The sequence below is a fragment of the Dreissena polymorpha genome, chromosome 10 (genome assembly GCF_020536995.1).
Source record: "Dreissena polymorpha isolate Duluth1 chromosome 10, UMN_Dpol_1.0, whole genome shotgun sequence".
NCBI classification, from domain to species: Eukaryota; Metazoa; Mollusca; class Bivalvia; order Myida; family Dreissenidae; genus Dreissena; species Dreissena polymorpha.
The window spans coordinates 75,115,384-75,135,599 of record NC_068364.1 but is presented as its reverse complement, the minus strand read 5'-3'; the positions used below and the strand labels follow the sequence as shown (position 1 = coordinate 75,135,599).

At 36.0% G+C, this 20,216-nt stretch overlaps 1 protein-coding gene across 1 annotated transcript; it reads right to left on the bottom strand.

Annotated features, from left to right (window-relative positions):
- Positions 1 to 1,379: 1,379 nt before the first annotated feature.
- LOC127849246 (uncharacterized) lies at positions 1,380 to 16,249 on the bottom strand. Its single transcript, XM_052381966.1, has 3 exons — positions 16,121 to 16,249; positions 14,651 to 14,875; positions 1,380 to 1,516 (listed from the first exon to the last, which is right to left on the bottom strand). The coding sequence occupies exons 1-3, from the start codon at positions 16,149 to 16,151 to the stop codon at positions 1,380 to 1,382; spliced, it is 393 nt and encodes a 130-aa protein (XP_052237926.1). The 5' UTR covers positions 16,152 to 16,249.
- Positions 16,250 to 20,216: the final 3,967 nt, after the last annotated feature.

Genomic DNA, 20,216 nt, shown 5'->3' with positions numbered 1-20,216 from the left:
TTACACTAATGTGTGGTTTGACACTGACAACACACATTCATGCGGTGAATATGCAACTTATAAGTGAAAAAAAAACACAATAGTTAAACTTTTGTTTTCATTTTATTTATTTAGAAAAGTAAATTGCAAACTTTATTTCAAAGTCAGCGTTTACGCCGACTACATTTTAAAAAGATATTTCGTGTTCTATTTAGTCGTTTTCGGTTTTAGCGATTATAAAGCATTTTTGAGGTTGTCTATAGTATACCTGTAGTAATTGATGAACTCATGTTCCAACGTTTTATAAATTGAGAACTGTTAATATAAACAAGCTTAACCTTCTACTATTGCGTTCTTAGCACCCGTAAATACAAAAGATCGCTGCTATCTGTTGAGAACCAAAGAACGTTTCCCAAAAATCCCCGCTGTAGAAGCATGGACGAGGTTACGAAACAGATCATTCGTATTATATTTAATTGTTTGCTATATTCGGTTTTAGCGATTATGAAGCATTTTTGGTGTTGTCTATCGTATCCCTGATGTTATTGTTGAACTCATGTTCAACGTTTTATAAATTGAGAATATAAACAAGCGTTTCCTCATACAATTGCGTTGTTTTCCCGAATCTATTAATAGCCTCAGATCAACAAGCGTAACCTGATACTATTGCGTTATTATCACCCGTGCAATTGGACTCTCCCTTGTTTATCAGCAACCGCATCTATTAATAGCCTCAGATTATGAATTGGCTGAGCAAAAATACTACGTCATGAAGACGAGGCAGAAAGTGGACAATTTTAATCATTCATAAACAATCTTAATCATTCATAAACAATCTCTTCCGCGACATGTACAATACAAGCATTGTTTATTGATTCTTTTCTATATAAGCTCCGTTCGAAACTATTACATTTAACACGATATTCACATAATGTTTCCATTTGTGAATGAATATAATTGGAGAACTCAAACCTGTTGCATAAATTATACAACTCTTTCTCGCGCGGATGTGGCAGGTAGTAGGCTCTTCGTAGATAAGCCGAACCGACATGAAATTTTGAGTAACAACATTAGCTGGTCGCTACGCGAAGAACTAAAAAAGGCACACGCCTTCACACATATCTTTGCGTTAGTTATGCACCCGCCCATAAACAACAATTGTTTAATATATATCAAAAATATATATCAATTGCATGAATTTAGTTATGCTGTTTTCAGTTTGCGGTTGGGATTTGTAACGAACATTAATGAATTGTTTTTTGTTTGTTGAATTGCGGATTTCAGAATTGTTAATTCACCAAATTTATATTTATCACGTCGTACATACAAAGACAGAATATATTTTAGCGATGTAAATAATTTCAAGACGTTGATATTAATAATATAATATAAAATATCGATTATGTTCGAATCGGACCCGGGCAGTAATCTGCTCTTGTCCGACCATAGTTGGCGCCGATGATGTTCAGTTGCAGGTTGAGTGGACAGGACAAAGTGTACGTTAGTTTCTCGCAGAACATAACGTATTCTGTTTTTTCTAAAATAAAAACATTCTTTATTAGAACAATATGTTGATTTACTTACACTGCAACATGTCCAAGTGTACCCCAAGCAATAATGATGGTATCACCCAGCAAGTTATCCCTAAATCTTTAGTCAATAAAAACGCTAAACGCTGTTGGCTTTTTGATGAGAGTTACTTTTTTGTGTATTTGTATTTTGTTAGATACATGCAATGCATTCCCATTTCTTGAACATTGACTCTTCCTTTAGCATTCTAATCTTAACAAATGAGTACACGCCGGTACATTAAATCGTTTAAGGTTGAGATTGAGGCCGCTGTCACTGATATATTTAACTGATGTGCTTGGTGTTAGACAATTCTCATATCTGAGGGTACAACATAAGATAACAAATCGACAGTCCTAGTAAAATAGCATTTATCGACAATGATTATTTCGTCATATGTCATATCAGCATAAAATACTTAAAAGTGGTCAGCAGTACTGAAGAGAGACCACTATTTCATAGTAAATATTTGAGTCGTGTTCTGTGAAAACTGGGCATAATGCTTGTGCGTGAAGTGTCGTCCCATATAAGCCTGTGCAGTCCGCACAGGCTAATCAGGGAAGACACTTTCCGCCTAAACTTGATTTTCGGTAAGGAGGGACTTCCTTGAAACTAAAAATACCATAAAAGCGGAAAGTGTCCTCCCTGATTAGCCTGTGCGGACTGCACAGGCTAATCTGGGATGACACTTTACGCACATGCATTAAGCCCAATTTTCTCAGAACAAGACACGTTTGGTTTGAAATAAACAAAACAAGTATTGATATATGTACGTGAAAGAAACCGATAAAATATCAGCCAATGTTTTCTCTAATGATAAACTATAACTAACCCATTAATGTAACTTAAAATAGACTAGTAATATACATATATAATTTACGTATGTATCTGTTATGAGACATTTGCAATGTTTGACGGAATTGATACTTATTATAACTAATAGCTATGGTAAATGATATATTTCACATCCTTTGTATGATAAAAAGTTCATGATTGGCGCAAAAATATTAAGTACCGATTAATTCAATTTATTACGTGTTACGATGCGTTTATCACCACATGTTACTTAAAGGGACTGTCAACCACGACGACGAAGAAAAGAAAAGTTGTAAAATACCGTATTTTTTTACAATTATTAGTTTATATTGATTAAAATATTATAACTGGTATATAACATTACTTGAAAAAAGTTGTTAAGTTTTCATATTTTCAGTATATTAGGTTATAAATTTTACTGGGTATGTCTACCAGGTAACTACCAGTGAACTATAAAGAACGCCAGTTAATTGATCATCATCGTCACGTGGTAAACCCAGGAATGAAAATTGTGCATGCGTAAAGAATTAAATATATTATATATATAAAATGATCACTTGCGTTATTTATAGTGTGTATATCGTTATGTCACCTATTTTCGCGATGTACTTTTGATTTCACATCGCAAAATTTTATAACCGAATATACTGAAAACATTAACTTTTTTCTAGTAATGTAATATACCAGTCGTGATATTTTAAATCAATATTAACTAATAATTGTTTTAAAAAATACGATGTTTTAGAACTTTTCTTTTTTTGTCATTCGTGGTTGACAGTCCCTTTAAAACTGTTTAATTGTTTGTGTTTAAATAACTCTAAATAGATTTAATAACATCTACGGAAAAAATGATATTTAATATGTCCATTATTTTGATATTAACCAATACATTTTTGTTTAAAGTCATAAAAATATATATTGAACGTTTTAAACACTTCGTCTTTACCTTGAATAAAGTTTATTTACGGGACATATTTTCGGATGACGATAGCTAACGGACGATGACTATATATGTATATGCCAGAAACGCGTCGGAGTTGTATTAGTGTATAATTGATTCGCAAATTAAGTTAAATATATATTAATAACACATTTTCATTTATTGTGTATGAAACTCTGACAACATATATATTAACAAAGCTCATATTTATATTCGAATTTAACACTTTTTGCTGTTGTTATTTTTACCGTTCTTGCCAATGCACCTACTGAAAAAGGGCACGTTCACATAATTCATAATAAACCTAAATAACATGTATAAACATGCACAATATGTGTATTAAATACTATTTTACGAAACACTTTTTAAGTGATTTGTAAGTACATAAAACGCCTCAAAAGTGTAGGGACGAGTTACTCATATTTGCACAGACACGGCCTGCAACCCTTCTATACTATGTGTTACCTGTTGAACTTGCACTGACCAGTGTTCCGATTTATGAATAAGCATTCCACCGTTTGTCACCAGACAACATTGTCTTTCTATTTGCTTCATGTCTTAACTATTAATCAGAACAATGGGTTGCCATGTGTGATATTGAGGCAGAAGCTACGAATGCGTTTTTAACCCATATTGTGACGAAGGACGTCCAAGCGGCTGTGTTAATATGTGGGTATGGTGAGGTTTAATAGTTGTTTGAATCTAAATACTACTGCTAACAAAGGTGTGGCCCAACTGCTTTGACCAATTTATACGGATTGACCCTAGCGGTTGAGTGCAGAAGCTAAGAGACTGTAAGACAAGACAATAGTTGTGTATATACTACAGTGTACATAGACGGTGGAGGACAACACGATACTGGTTGTGGGAACGATAACCTTTTGTTCAACTCTACAGATCTGCTGGAGGTTCGTCTACATAGGCGGTGAAGATATACAACAACAACAACATGGCCGCAAAAAAACTGTTATTGTTGACGTCAAATAAATCACTTTCAATAGCCTAAAATAGCTTTCTATTACATAATTAACAGATCAGGAAAACACTCATACTTCATATGTATACAAAGGAAAATCCACTTAAGCCCAAGTCTCACTTTTGCCGGTAGAGCCCCGGTCCATCCCGGTTTGCTAACGCCGGTCGACCGGCGAGGACCAGGATGATTCGTAGAAAATTTTTAACGCAGTCACACTATTTCCCGGTGCCGCCCCGGTTGAAGCCGGTCAACAGCCCGGCAGAGTCCCGGTCAACCCGGACTGGCTACGGTTTATCCCGGTCAAGCCCCGGCAGAGCCCCGGTTGTCGCAGGTAGTGCCCGGTTGAAAGCCGGCAGCGTCTATGCATAGCCCCGGTTGTCGCCGGTAGTGCCCCGGTTGAGCCCCGGTGAAAGCCGGCAGAGCCCCGGTATACCGTAACACCGCCGACACTCACCGTGTCTATACCGGCATCAGACCCAAGCAGAGCTACGGCAACGCACCGGTTTTACCACGGTCGTCGCCGGTAATGTCCCGGCGGAGCCCCGGTGAATGCCGGTGTCGTTCCGGCAGAGCGCCTGTTTTCTTACATACCGTAGCTATACCGGGACTCTAACGGCATTCACCGGGGCGTTGCTGTAGCTCTGCCGGGGTCTATATGGGCCCCGGTGGAGCTACGGTGCCGTCCCGGTTGTTTCCGGTGCCGTCCCGGTTGTTCTCGGTGACGCGCCGGTCGTTGACGGTCCTTCCCGGTGACTCCCGGTTCATCCCGGAGGTATTAAACATTTTAATAATTTCCAGGTGGAGTCCCGGTTTTCCCCGGTTCATCCCGGTCGTCCCCGATGGAGCCCCAGTTCATCCCGGTAGAACCCCGGTTTATCCCGGTAGATCCCGGATCACGCAAAGGGGCTCCGCCGGCATCATAGTGTGACTGGGCCTTTACCTTGATACAGAACGGTGTACAGATTGTGTACGTTGTCTCACGTAGAACTTTTCGTGCTCGATTTGCGCGCTCGATCTGCGCGGTGAAATATCATATTCGGTAACTTCGTATATTTCCGAGAAAGATCATGAATATTTGTTGTTGCGCATGGATTACCGCCAAGTGGTAAATCGGACTTTTGGGAATTCATTCATTCGTGGGTGTATTGTTTCCGTTACATTAACATATGATTGATGCACATTTACGTTGCGGTGCTCGAATCAGGTCCGTAAATTTCGGCTTGTTATATTTATTTGCGTATGTTTTTTTTATAAAATAAAGCGATCAACGCATAACGAATCCAAATCAATTATAACCATTCAGGTCATCAATATGACGTCATTAAAAGATTCTGCAGAGAGCGTTGCATGACAACAGACGCGGATAACTGTTGCAAACAATCAATATTTTTGGAACCATGGACTACATAGCTTTTTCCTATGTACTTAAAAGGATATTCGACAGTCCTGATTTTCTATAAATGCATCATTAATCACACAAAGTGGGTGTATTTATTAAATGTGCGATTTGTGTTATGTGTATCGCTATGTATTCGGCTGACATGCCGCACCTGTGCCAGGTTCAGTATTTGTTTATCTCATTTCCAAGTTGTTATGTACTTTGAAAGTTATGTTTTATTTTCGCTGAAACGAACAATTCGTACGTTACAAAACAATGGTGAAAACTAAATTGATCTTTAAAATGTTAATATTATAATACATAAGCAATTGTTACCAAACTATTTGAAGAATAAAACTTAAATTATCCTTCCTTACCTTAAATAGATTTACGAAAATCTTGACTTAAAGAGACTTAACATATTTTGTATTTAAAATGATAAAATAGTCATACGTGTATATTCCTTAATATCGATGAATAACGTATGAGAAGTTGTATTCTTTTAGCTAACTCCTTATATTGATGCTTATCAACAAACAAAACGATATGTTCAAATCTACTGATTTGTTGTACAAATGTCATTTACACAAACGTCAATTCCATTTCACCAACAACACGCATTTAAAACAACAACCGTTTTTGCTTCCGGTATGTTTGTCGGTCAATGTCGTGTTAATTCATATTGTTATTCAAATTCAAATTTATAGTAAAAATAGTGATTTTAGCTAATTTTTGTGCGGTCGGGAAATAAATTACTACTATGATCAACAAAGGTGATTGTGAATCATTGTCGGAACTGTTAAACCGCTCAGAAGAGATGGAAAATGAAGTCTTGTTCAGTGGTGCACGGGAAAACATGGCGGACACAGGTGTTAACTCACATGTAAATACAGGTGAAAAGTGGTCATCAGTTGAACAGAGACGAAAACGTGCGAGACAAAATACAGGCAGTGTTGAAATGGAAGCGTATGAATCTTTGGACATAAATGCTAAGCTGAATGTCTTATTCGGAAAAATTCAGGAAAGAGTCTAGCGCAACTGATGATGCATATGAGTTTCTGATTATATATATCACAAAAGAACTCCCGATCTATGCCTACTAGGGGTAGTGTTGGATTACAATCGGCAAGCCAGCCGATATCGGGCATATACATGACAGCGAAACCATCATCTGTGTCACTTTCCCAACCCACCCAAAGGGACGCCTTAACAACAACAAGAAATATCTTTAAAAAAGATATACGGCGTTGATTGTGGTCGATGTTTATGAACGATCAAAAGTTATCTCTATGAGATAAAAAGTAGCGGATGCCTTTTTTCTGCGCAGTTGTTAGCTACATCATAAGCAAATCAATTACGGGGTGTTGCGCCAGATTTCGTGGCTTATTTTGCTTTATGTGATATTATTACTCAGATATCTATATTTACAGAATAGAAAAACACAAGAAACATGAAAATAAACGAGTGCATATAGGTCAGCCGGCAATACTCGAATCTTATTTAATTGCATAATTATAGTATAGCGAATTATTGTGGTCATGCTTAATAAACTGGTCTAAATGGATAAATATTTCTAATTAATTTTATCAAAATTGGTCCTTATCATGCAAATTTTGAAACCATATTAAAAATCGATGATTGACATACCACAATAATATCGCCGAATATCTTTATTTAGTATCTTTCTGATCAAAACAGACTTCAAGTGCACAAAGTTTACGAGACGGCGTTTATATAAAGATTTCTGCAACTGACCGCAAACTGACCTTGATACCTTGCGGATTGGAATGCAATGCATTACAGTCACTACGTTATTGTCAGTAAGACACAATGATCGCAACCCCTTTTGCGAACTCCGGTGAGGAACTGTATATAAACTCTGACTTTCACAAAATGACCGCGTATTGACCAGAAACCTCGCGGGTTGAAATGCAATGCAAGTAAGTACTAAATATGACAACATAGCCTTTAGTTAAACGCTTTTGCGCTGGTAATTCTCTGAAAATAAAAGGTGAACGCACAAACTGTATTTATGTCGAAAATTGATTGTAAAACTGTTCTATCTATTGGGCCTTTTCATTAGAGATAAAATTGTTTCATGCAGTAAAACAGTGTTACAAAGACGCGGATATGTTTCCAATGTTCTGGTGTTATACTCAAATCAGCCAATGGAATAAATGAAGTGTATTCATTCGTACCTAGCCGCGGGAAATTTTATTTGAGTATTATTGGACACTTACAAAGGTCAAGTCAGGGTGAAAAGCTGGCTTATTCAGCTTACGCCGAAAAAACGACGCATTAGCAGCCCCAGTGGATCAACCTCCTTCGCCATCAAGTGTCCGTGCTGAAAACAAAACTGTACCGCATCTAGGCGCCAGTCTATGTAACCTGAACAGCGATGTGTTTACACCCCCGCAGTCGGATGTGTTTACACACCCACAGTCGGTTATCGTGCAAAACGTTCCAAAGCCTCGTGGAAGACAAAGTGTAAAATCCACCCCCACAGCCAGTCAGAAAAAGCCACGATCTGCAAGTGCACGAGGTCAACGGAAACCTGCGAAATGCCCACTGAACACAAGCGCGTTTACGTTTGTAGGTAGTAACGGCTCTAGCGTAGTGGATTATTGCACGTTGAAGAACAACTATTGTCCGATTTTACTTATTTCAAAGTTGATGGTCCAAATATTTTGTCTGACCATTGTTAGATAGAATTCGCTTTTACAAGAAATGTACGGGATAGTAAAAGTAATTTTAAACCGATTGTTGAAGTAAGCGAGGAAAACGAATATAGCAATAAAACGTATACTTTCAAATGGGACGGGGAAACGAAAGAGTTATTTACTCAGGTATTGAGCAGCTCCGAAAATACATTGTTTTTAAATGAAATTACTATCAATTTAGAAAAAGCAGCGTCGAGCGCTGATATTGATGACACGTTAAATGGTTTCGTATCATGTATTGACAAAATCTGCAAACCTTTATTTGCACGAACTCACGTGCAAAAACGTCCTAAGAATTATAATCGCTCATTTAACAACACATGTTCCCAAGAACGATCACTCTTTTACAAAAGCCTAAATAATTATAAGAAACATAATTCAGATGAAAATAAACGCGAAATGATACATTTTAGAAGTTTATACAAAGCTAGTGTTAGGAAATTTCGTTATAACAAGATGAATGAAAACGCGGCTATATTAAATAAAGCCAAATATAAAAATGCAAAAGAATATTGGAAACTGCTGAAATAAGGTCAAACAACGAAATCCCCGAACATAAGCTTAGATACATTTACACAATATATTATTTATTTTAAAACAGAATTAAATTGTATGTTTGAAGAGTTATTTATACCATTTACGCCGGAAGAAGTATTAAAATCGATCGCTAATCTTAAGACTGGGAAAATTTTTAAATGAATTCCTTATACACGGCAAAACCGAGCTTGCGCCGTTTTTGATAACCCTGTTAAATAAATTTCTTTATTTTGGATATTTTCCGGAAAAATGGTCGGTTGGTTACATTATACCTATTCATAAAAAGGGAAGCCTTGATGATCCAAATATTTTTAGGGGCATCACCCTGCTGAGTGTAATTGGAAAACTTTTCACTAGTGCAATTAATACCAGACTTTTTGTCTGGGCCGAATCTTATCATATCCTACTAGAAGCGCAAGCAGGATTTAGAGCTAAAATGGGTACAACGGATAATATTTTTGCATTATATGGCCTAATAACTCATTTCCTAAACCAAAACAAACAATTATTTTGCTCATTTGTTGATTTTACAAAGGCTTTTGATTTCATGTTAGAGAAACTTGGTATCCGTGGTAGACTTTTTTCAGTCATAAAATCCATGTACGTGCATGTGTACAATAGAGTAAGACTCCAAAATATCATAGGAGATGCTTTTGAAAGCTATTTAGGCCTTTGGCAAGGGGAGTTCCTCTCACCGATATTGTTTTATTTATACATAAACGATTTAGAAGATACATTGTACCTTAAAGGGGCAGAAGGTGTTGATATTGGGGCTCTGAAATTTTTCTTCTTGCTATATGCAGACGATATCGTCATATTCGCAAATTCTGCTGTTAAATTGCAAAAAGTCTGAATATGCTTTGTGAATACTGCAAACAATGGAAGTTAAATATTAACAAAACTAAAGTACTTATTTTCAAGAAGGGTGGCAGATTATCACAAAATATAGAGTTTGCATACGATGGGGTAAGCATTGAAATTGTTAACAATTTTACATATTAAGGAATTGTCTTCACCCCAGGAGGGTCACTTGTTCAGGCGACTAAAACGCTAGCGGGACAGACACAAAAGGCATTATTTCAACTTAGAAAGTATATAAGCAAATTCGTTAACATTAATCCAAGTCACAAAATTGATTTTTTTGACAAACTCATTATGCCCATTTTACTTTATAGGTCAAAAATATGGGGCTCAATAAAGCGAATACATGTAGAGAGATTACACACCCTTTTTTAAAATATACTTTATCTGTAAAAAAAAACAGGTACACAGAACGACGCTGTGTTATCTGAAACGGGTAGATTTGATTATTATGCCCCCCTTCGAAGAAGAGGGGGTATATTGCTTTGCTCATGTCGGTCGGTCGGTCGGTCGGTCGGTATGTCGGTCCGTCCACCAGGTGGTTTCCGGATGATAACTCAAGAACGCATACGCCTAGGATCATGAAACTTCATAGGTAGATTGATCTTGACTCGCAGATGACCCTATTGATTTTGAGGTCACTAGGTCAAAGGTCAAGGTCACGGTGACCCGAAATAGTAAAATGGTTTCCGGATGATAACTCAAGAACGCATACGCCTAGGATCATGAAACGTCATGGGTAGATTGATCATGACTTGCAGATGACCCCTATTGATTTTGAGGTCACTATGTCAAAGGTCAAGGTCACGGTGACCCGAAATAGTAAAATTGTTTCCGGATGATAACTCAAGAATGCATACGCCTAGGATCATGAAACTTCATGGGTAGATTGATCATGACTCGCAGATGACCCCTATTGATTTTGAGGTCACTAGGTCAAAGGTCAAGGTCACGGTGACCCGAAATAGTAAAATGGTTTCCGGATGATAACTCAAGAATGCATACGCCTAGGATCATGAAACTTCATAGGTACATTGATCGTGACTCGCAGATGACCCCTATTGATTTTCAGGTCACTAGGTCAACGGTCAAGGTCACAGTGACAAAAAACGTATTCACACAATGGCTGCCACTGATCTAGACTCGCAGATGACCCCTATTGATTTTGAGGTCACTAGGTCAAAGGTCAAGGTCAAGGTGACCCGAAATAGTAAAATGGTTTTCGAGTGATAACTCAGGAACGCATATGCCTAGGATCATGAAACTTCATAGGTAGATTGATCATGATTCGCAGATGACCCCTATTGATTTTGAGGTAACAAGGTCAAAGGTGAAGGTCACGGTGACCCGAAATAGTAAAATTATTTTCGGATGATAACTCAATAACGCTTTAGCCTAGGATCATGACACTTCATAAGTACATTGATCGTGCCTCGCAGATGACCCCTATTGATTTTCAGGTCACTAGGTCAACGGTCAAGGTCACAGTGACAAAAAACGTATTCACACAATGGCTGCCACTACAACAGACAGTCCATATGGGGGGCATGCATGTTTTACAAACAGCCCTTGTTTAACATTAAGTACACTTAATATGATTAAGTATTGGTATAAAGTAATAAGCGTACATGACCATAAATACATTTGTGTTATTTACAAAATTATGTTGGGGGATTTAGAAGCAAGTCCTTCAAAGCATACTTGGGCTAAACAAGTAAGGGATGTGATGAGCTTTTTAGGTTTCTATCATGTATGGCTACAACAAAGTGTTGATGACGTTCAAATTTTTATTGCACTTTTTAAACAAAGGATATCGGACAATTTTATACAGAACGTCAGAAGCAGAATTGGTGACTCTAGTAGAGCATCATTTTATAACAGTATCTTCCATTTTGAGTATCAGTTTTATCTTTCTTGTGTTAATATCGAAAAATATAGAATATCCCTGAGTAAGCTGAGGTTGTCCTCCCATAGACGTAATATAGAAATTGGTAGATGGACCAATATGGAGCGAGCTAGTAGAATTTGTCCCAAATGTAACGTCTTAAAAGACGAATATCATTTACTGTTCGAGTGTAGAATTTACTCTAAACTTAGGCTTAGATACCTTCCATTATACTATTATCGCCACCCAAGCATGTTTAAAACTATTGATTTAATGACATCCAAAAATGTTAAAGTAATAAAAAATCTAGCTGTTTTTGTTTATAGAGCTTTTGAGATGAGAAGGAATTTTAATGAATAACATGATCAAAGGCAGTTGTTTAACGTGAATATATTACACACTAAAATACTGTTATCGCCAAGTGTTTAAAACTATTGATTTAATATGCATTGTGTATGTTACGTTTTTAACGACATTGACTATGTTTATATGTGTGTAATTAATTATGCGTGTGATTAATTAATACTTCAGCTTGTGTTTTTAAAGATTACATAAGACTAGAGCATCTTATTGTCGGTTCGACCGACTTAGATATTATCGAGTTTCGAAAGTAGTCACTAACCCATATGCGTACACTTATTTAAATTTAGTTTATTGTTTTACATAGAAGTAAAGAACATCGTTGTATTAAATAATATGCAGTGTGTATGTTACGTTTTTGACGGCATTGACTATGTTTATACGATTATATTAATGCTCATGGGTCTTTTTGAGCTAACGCATTGTAGATATGTGTTTTATCGGATTTGAATAAAACGTTCTTCTTCTTCTGTAACGATACATCGTTGACATTAAAATCAATTCATTCGCTTTAAGTCCTGTTAAGTTATCATAGCTGGAAAGAAATATTGCTCTTTTATTGCGATATATATATTAAACCTATAATAAAGGCTAGGTGTAAAATTTCTCTCCTGCTACTGTGAAAGAATGCTGTATTATTTCTAACATAATACAAGTCGTGTTTTGTTTGATATTAAATTGGTAAAATTGTAACAAAATTCGTACAATCATTCCCATGCGTTGTTAGAGCTTTACTTGCATAATATATTGCGTACCTTACAATTTAACTCCTAAATGCAATTCAACGAAAACGGAAAGATTACATTTAAAACCAACAGTGAGATATCCGCACTCTGTATCGTGTGCCAAGACATAATGAACATGGTATAGTAACAACAACTGATGCATTTCCTGCTGCATGTGTAAAAGTTCACCTTATATAATAATAGTATACCATTTTGTACCTCCCTACTGCAAAGCTTAAACTTTTACTCTCATCTATCCTAAATGTAACACTATAAACATGTTGACCTGTGCCATCATATGTTGTAAGCTATGGCCGATTGGCACACATTTACTCCTGCCCGTGTAAACGCATTTAAAACAAAATGAATTTTATGACTTAAATACCGATAGTGTGAGGTTTGAGAGTTCAAATGGTGCTGCAATCATACGTTAAGATTAAAAGCTTCTTTCAGAATATGTATATGTGTATATGTGTACCTTGTTATGTGGCCTCCACGGCATCTTGTGTTTTTTAACAGAAGGCGTTTGCCAGTTATGTGTTTTATGATTTCCTAAATTTCAATATGAATGTTAAGAAAGCCTAAAACTTCAATTCCAAATGCGATAAATTTAATAAATTTGATTTTATTTTGATTGTTATAGATATCACAGTGTTCCTGCACAAATAATGATCTAATAACTTGTTTACGGCATTAACAGTCTTTTCAATTCAGTGACAGGAATATTGTTCAGCCATATATTGTAAGTATGTAACTATTGAATATATTAAAATAATATATGTTTTGTTTAGATTTCATGTTGTAATATTGTTGATAAATCAGCAAGATATTAAGCTTTGAGTGAACAGTTTAATTATTTTATGCCAACTGAAATTCATGATGAAAAAGTTACCTGACAATGTCGAATATTGGAATGATTGTAAACGGCTTTTCGCCGTATACTGTAAGGGTTGCCTTTCATACGACTAATTCAATCCCTCTAAATTTTGAAATATTTATTTAATATCTTAATGACGATTAATAATTTGCGTTTGTTCCTAAAAACAATAAGGAATTATATATTTTTATGTTTAAAAAACAGCGAAAAAAAGGCTAGTTTACTGATTAACTCAAGGGGTATCGAGGGGTAGTTTTTTTGCATGAACACAATCCTTGTTTTCAATATTTTCCGATGTGAACGACTTTTATTAGATCTTCAAGTTTTCTTTTGTGTGCATATACTCCGAGTTTGGGCTGCTGCTTCAAATGTTGCTTGCGTCATCATAAACCAGTAAATTGCTTTGAATTCATGAATAACGCGTTTGAACATTAAAATGTTAGATTGTAGTAATTGCGTGAAATGTGTGGCATATTGATATGGTCTTTTGTCACCATTTCTTTTATATTCGCGTAGAGTAGTTACGCAAGCCAATTAATTAGGACCAACACATTGTATATAATGAGAATGCAATACTGCTCCAGCAGCTGGAGTTTCACTTCTTTATATTCAAGGTAATTTTAATTAATATTTGTTTTGTAAAATCAACTGACATCCATATTATGTACATTAAATTGGTAAAACATAAATACCATTCGCTATTCAAAGATGCGTTTTCCAAACAGTGTCATTTTTATTATGATCACTATTTCATGACACAACGATTGGCACATTGATAGGGTCAATTAATATGTATTGTATCGATCAACTGTTTTAAGACCTAAATACATTTAAGTAGACTTTTTTTTAAATAATTGCCTGATTAAAAGAAACAGTTCTGTTGTTAATATTATTAGTGGGAATAGCATAATTATTCTGCTGTGAATATTGATGATATGAAATGTATCGACGTGTAACTGTAAATTATGATTTTCTGATATATGTCTATAAAGTATTAATACTGAAACAATAAATTATGTAATAAAACCTGTAGCGTAACACCCGCTTCCTTTGCCCGGTACAATAGAAGCATTAAACAGCTCACACTTTCTGTCAGCGAACGAAAACGACTTGCAAGCAGCTATTTTGCTACATTGTCGAAAACATTCCAATAACTGATCAGCTTGAAGAATCATCATGGGTTCGCCATCAGGACACCCAGCCTTGTCCCCGGAGTGCCGGATCCGTAGGAGGCCGAACACCATGGGCAACACTGCAATACCATCGCGATATATTCATTGCGTTCGATTGGAAGCCAATCCAAACAACAAATAAGAATAAAGTGGACATAAATATGTTATTTATTACAATATTTGTACGATAACAATCAGTTAATCAATTTACAGTCGATTTTGACAAGTTGCATGAATTTCGTCAATGTTAACCCATTTATGCCTAGCGTCTAGAAAAAAGGCCTTGGCAAACAGCGCAGACCCAGATGAGACGCCGCGGCGTCCCGTTTGGGTCTTCGCTGTTTGCTTAATGGAATTTCTGTAAGAAATATTCTAAATATAGAAATAAATATGCTAGACGTCCCTAATTTTTTAAATAAATTGATCCAACTTAGAAGGATCGGAGAGTCCACTAGGCATAAATGGATTAAGCTGGTGTGACGTACAGTGCTGAATCAAATGGGTTACAAAATTGAGTGTGTTGTTCCTAAATAATGAGATCACTTTCGCTAGGTAATAATATAAATAATTATAATATTACTTTATCAATAACCTCATCTTAAATCAAATTTATATTTCACAGGATCGGACTATAACCAAGTCGAACACGAGTATTAAGTCGATAATACAAGGTATAAAAGAGATGAGAGATGAAATTGGATATAAGCTTGCAAGCATAAAATGAAAAAACACGGGCGTGCTCTTTAAAAAGGGGGTTTAATAATGTGCGTAAAGTGTCGTCCCAGATTGTGAAGTCCGCACATGCTAATCAGGGACGACACCTACCGCTTTTATTATATTTTCGTTTCAAAAAGTCTCTTCTTAGCAAAAATCAAGTTTAGGCGGAAAGTGTCGTCCAATATTAGCCTGTGCGGAATGCACAGGCTAGTCTAGGACGACACTTTTCGCACATGTATTAAACCCCCTTGTCACAGAGCAAGAATCATATATTAAACAGACTAACATACAATAAAAAAATCAATATGCCGATGTTAATAACGTAAAGTGTATTATATTATTTATGATTTATCGGTTATAGTTTAATAATTTTATACTAAATTTCGCTGAATGCACTTATTTGCCGACGAACAACTCTGTAAGGTGCTCAACAAAGTGGCCCATGTGTTTTTGCAAACCATAGGTTTTCACTTTAAAATACTTATCTGATTACTTTGGTGTTTGTACTCTTTAACTATCATTCACTGCATCATGTTACTGCTATTCAAATGTCTAATTACAAAAAAAACTCGATATTTGATATGTTTCAAGAAAACAAATAAACGTACCTGTTGCAAAACCTGCTCCAAACAATAACATTCTTCCTAACTGTGTAATAAATGCGGTCTTGAAGCACCGTCTCCGTTTGTAAACACAAAACTAAGTTAAATGGTCATATTTAAATATTTAAATGAGAATTTTATACGACAACGTCATTAAATACCATCAAAGCGCATGCGCTATTGAAAGGTCGTGGGCGAAGTTAAAACAGAGGCGTATCCAGAAATGTTTGAGAGGGGGGGCTAAAGCGGGGAGGGTGCGGGATGGGTGTCCCCTCTCGTCGTCGATTTTTTTTTTAAATCGCACATTGAAATGATGCAATTTCCTGCTATCTAATCAGCATTTTGCATGATAAAAGTGCATGTAAAACAAAAAAGAACTTGAGTTCAGACATCAAGTGTGACAGACACACAGACAGACAGACACACAGGGTAATTCAAATGTTTCTCAAACCACTAAAGTGGTGGAAGACATAATCTTTATCTAGAAATTTTTAACAGTGTTAGATGGGTAGTATTTCAATGATTAAGTTTCACACAAGCAAAGTAATTCTTCATTTTTGAGTCCTTATCAATTTCAAAAACTATGGATGGACATCAAAGCAGTTAGCCCAAATTGTATAAAAAAAATCTATTGCCATTCATTAAGTCTGCTGTTGAATTTCACTGGCAATAACTTGTTACTCAAAAGGATTATCACTCTCAAGAGCTAATACAAATTCATCATATAAACTTACCGAAAATATAATGATGATTGTCCAATGCGTTCGTCTAAACTCTTTATTTACAAATTGAAATATTGTTTTTCATAAGTCCCATGCGGCAGCCATTTGTAAACATTTACCTATAGCTAAATGTATCGATGAATTTCATTAGTTGGCAATAACAACTATGTATGAGTATTGGTGTTTCTTCATTCTACAAATTCAATATCTTCTATACCGGTATATACTAGTATATTCATTCTACCGATCATACCCCCACTCTCACTGTATAACATGTGTTGTTGTTGTAAAAATTATAGGAAGTCTAAATATTGTACTTAATATTGTACTTTGTTATATTGCCAATATTGTATTTCTTATATACGTGGGTGAAAATAAAGTTCTGTTCTGTTCTGTTGAATGTATCTCCTTTAGCCTATCAAATAGCGCAGTTTTTCACTTACGGTCAATGAAGCGTGCAGTTTAGCTGGCGAACGTTAGATCGTCTGTACACATGCCTGGGTCCGGTTTAATGAGAGCGACCATGGTCGGGCGACTATGGTTGTACCAGCAAATAATCGTCGTGCGACGATAGCCGTGTTTAATGGAGAGCGACGGTCGTCAATCGACCGCGCGTTGTTCGACATATTGTCGAGCGACCGCAGTCTACTCCTCACACCACGACTGCTCGTCGCTTGACGCTTTGTCGGCATTCAAAACCCGTGCAAAATGAACGCGGATAGTTTCGAGTTTAATCATGGCGGCCTCCATGCGACTTGTTCATCGAATGCGAAGACATTTTCGAAGAGAGCGAGTTTTTAGAGATAGGTTGAATCCAATAGACATGTACAATGATGATGAACTTTTCCGTCGATTTCGCTTACCAAGGAGAGAGCTATTGGAGCTCATAGACACCTTTGCTGTAGATCTAGAATACGTTTCCGAAATGTATACAATATTGTATCATCAATATGCGTATTTCCCATCCAATACACGGATGTCACGAGCAAGGGAATGTAATACATATACAGTAGTTAAGAAGAAATGCACTTAATTGATTTACCTTAATAACAATTGTGATAAATATGTTTTATGATGCTAAACGTCGCGTCATTTATTTTTCTCCCGGCTTATAAAAAGTAGTAATAATACAAGAGACGAGCGCAAACTGTTCACTTAAAGTTAAAGGTTAGTCACACAGGAAGGCAATGCGCAAATAATCCCGGGTTTATGTGCACCAATATCATTCATTAAACCCCCTTTTTACAGAGCACATCTGTAAAAAGGGGGTTTAATCCATGTGCGTAAAGTAGCGTCCAATATTAGCCTGTGTAGTCCGCACAGGCTAATCAGGGTCGACACTGTGTGCCTAAAATAGACTTTTGTTAAGGAGGCACTAAACGAACAATATCATAAAATCGGAAACTATCGTCCCTAATAAGCCTGTGCGGACTGCAAATCTGGGACGACACTTTACGCACATGCATTTAACCCACTTTTGACAGAGTACTACTCATATATATGCTGAACTATATGGAATGACAACATACATGTATATTGATAGCATTATTTTAAAATTGTAAAAATACACCATGGTATAAAAAACGGCCATACTTATACCATACGCACAAATGATTTATACATGCAGTAAAGTGTAAAGTACTTCGATACTTATGTACATGTGCACAACTTTAATGTTACTCCACCAATAGCTTCATCACTTCGTGTTTATATATAAGAAACAGTACCAATTTAATTTTTTAATAACAATTTTGAATGATTCATATAACCTACATCAATATTAATAATGAATAATGGCTTTTAGAAGAAAGAATTTGTGGTTACAACGAAGGAAGGGAAAAACAGAAACAAATATCAACACATTAAGGATAAGTATTTTTCCTCATGAATCATTACGTCATTTTCGTAGGTTGAGAAATAAAATGATATATTGATAAAGACATCAATAATAAAATTAAATCACAAAAATAATGCTAAAAAACACTCGGATTACTAGATCAGTTTCGAGCCATCAATAACCAGACTAATATCTTAAATAAAGACAAGTGTAAGTAAACTTTTTTGTAATACTGACAGATGCTCTAAATATTCATTTGATTAATCTCCTATTACCGACAATACGAATTCATGAGGGATTTTTTCAGATCAGATGTGAAATATATCCTGTATAAAAATGCCGATTACTTTAGACAAAACAGCATGGTATCAATAAAGCAAATCTCAGATATCTTGACAGTATTATAAAATATGCAGGAACGAACTCCCCGAAATACAATTTTCTCGGCACCATGTACCTAGATTTATTTAGAAGAGTCCCATACATATTATTCGAGTATGTGTATCAAGTTGAAGTGAAATTTACAATGGAATATGAATAATTAACAAAACGATCATTGCCCATATAAAGTGTCATAAGATCAATCCTATAAAAGTGAAATATCAACCTTATTTAGATAGATTCTCATTAATATGTATTTTGCAGACGATAATGCAATGAATCAAACCTTTAAGTGCAATCATTATTGGGCAGATTTAGAAGCCATATATAAAAGAACATTTTAACAAAAATGTCTCAGCAGTATGTCCATAATCATTAGTGAATTCCAGAGCTGATTGCAAACCAGTTATTTGGTTTTAAAGACTTCCGTAGACATCCAGACTCCACAATGCAGTTTTTGCACGCGTTTTCCTCGATCTACGACCATTATTCATTCAATCCTTCCTTCCGTCCGATTTGTCGAGCGCACCAATTCATATTAGTATATGGTGAATATTCATATAAATGTACGGTCTTTAGTACCAACATCTTGAAACTGCGTTGGCAAGTATGTTTGAGGTTCTGCAATTTTGACACGCGAAAGGACATTGTCCAGAGACACGTGAACCATAGTAGTAGTTTTATTTAATTGCGTCAGATTTTGTATTTGAACTTTGAACACTTAATGAATATTATTACAAACACACCTTTGATGAAGAATCCGCAAGCGAATTCTGTTTAAACAAATAATATCATATTATTTTAACAATTTTAAGATTTACTTTTCGTGATATGAGTTTTCGCACAATAAATAAAAAAATGTTGATGGCGGAAGTGATAATTTTCTAAAAATAGCGACTAAAACGACCGCAGTCGACTGACCACACAGTCATGCGACCACAGTCGCGGCAAATTCCTCCGTGAACGCGACAATTTGTCAGTTGGCGGCCGACAGCAGTCGGTCGACCGCACAGTCGCGCGACTACAGTCGTGTTTTGTAGTTTTTTATTAAACCGGACCCTGGGGGCTAATCACACAAATCGACAGCTGTTTATGGCCTAATTAGGGGCAAATGACAGGAAATACACAAGTGGATTGAAACTGTAAGGGGCTTTAAGAGCGG

Coding starts and splice junctions, on each gene's coding strand:
- LOC127849246 (XM_052381966.1), bottom strand. CDS start 16,151: ATGTTATTGTTTGGAGCAGGTTTTGCAACAG. Junction 14,876..16,120: donor TGGAGCAGGTTTTGCAACAG/GTACGTTTATTT, acceptor ATGGTATTGCAG/TGTTGCCCATGGTGTTCGGC. Junction 1,517..14,650: donor AAGCGGGTGTTACGCTACAG/GTTTTATTACAT, acceptor TTTTTATTTTAG/AAAAAACAGAATACGTTATG.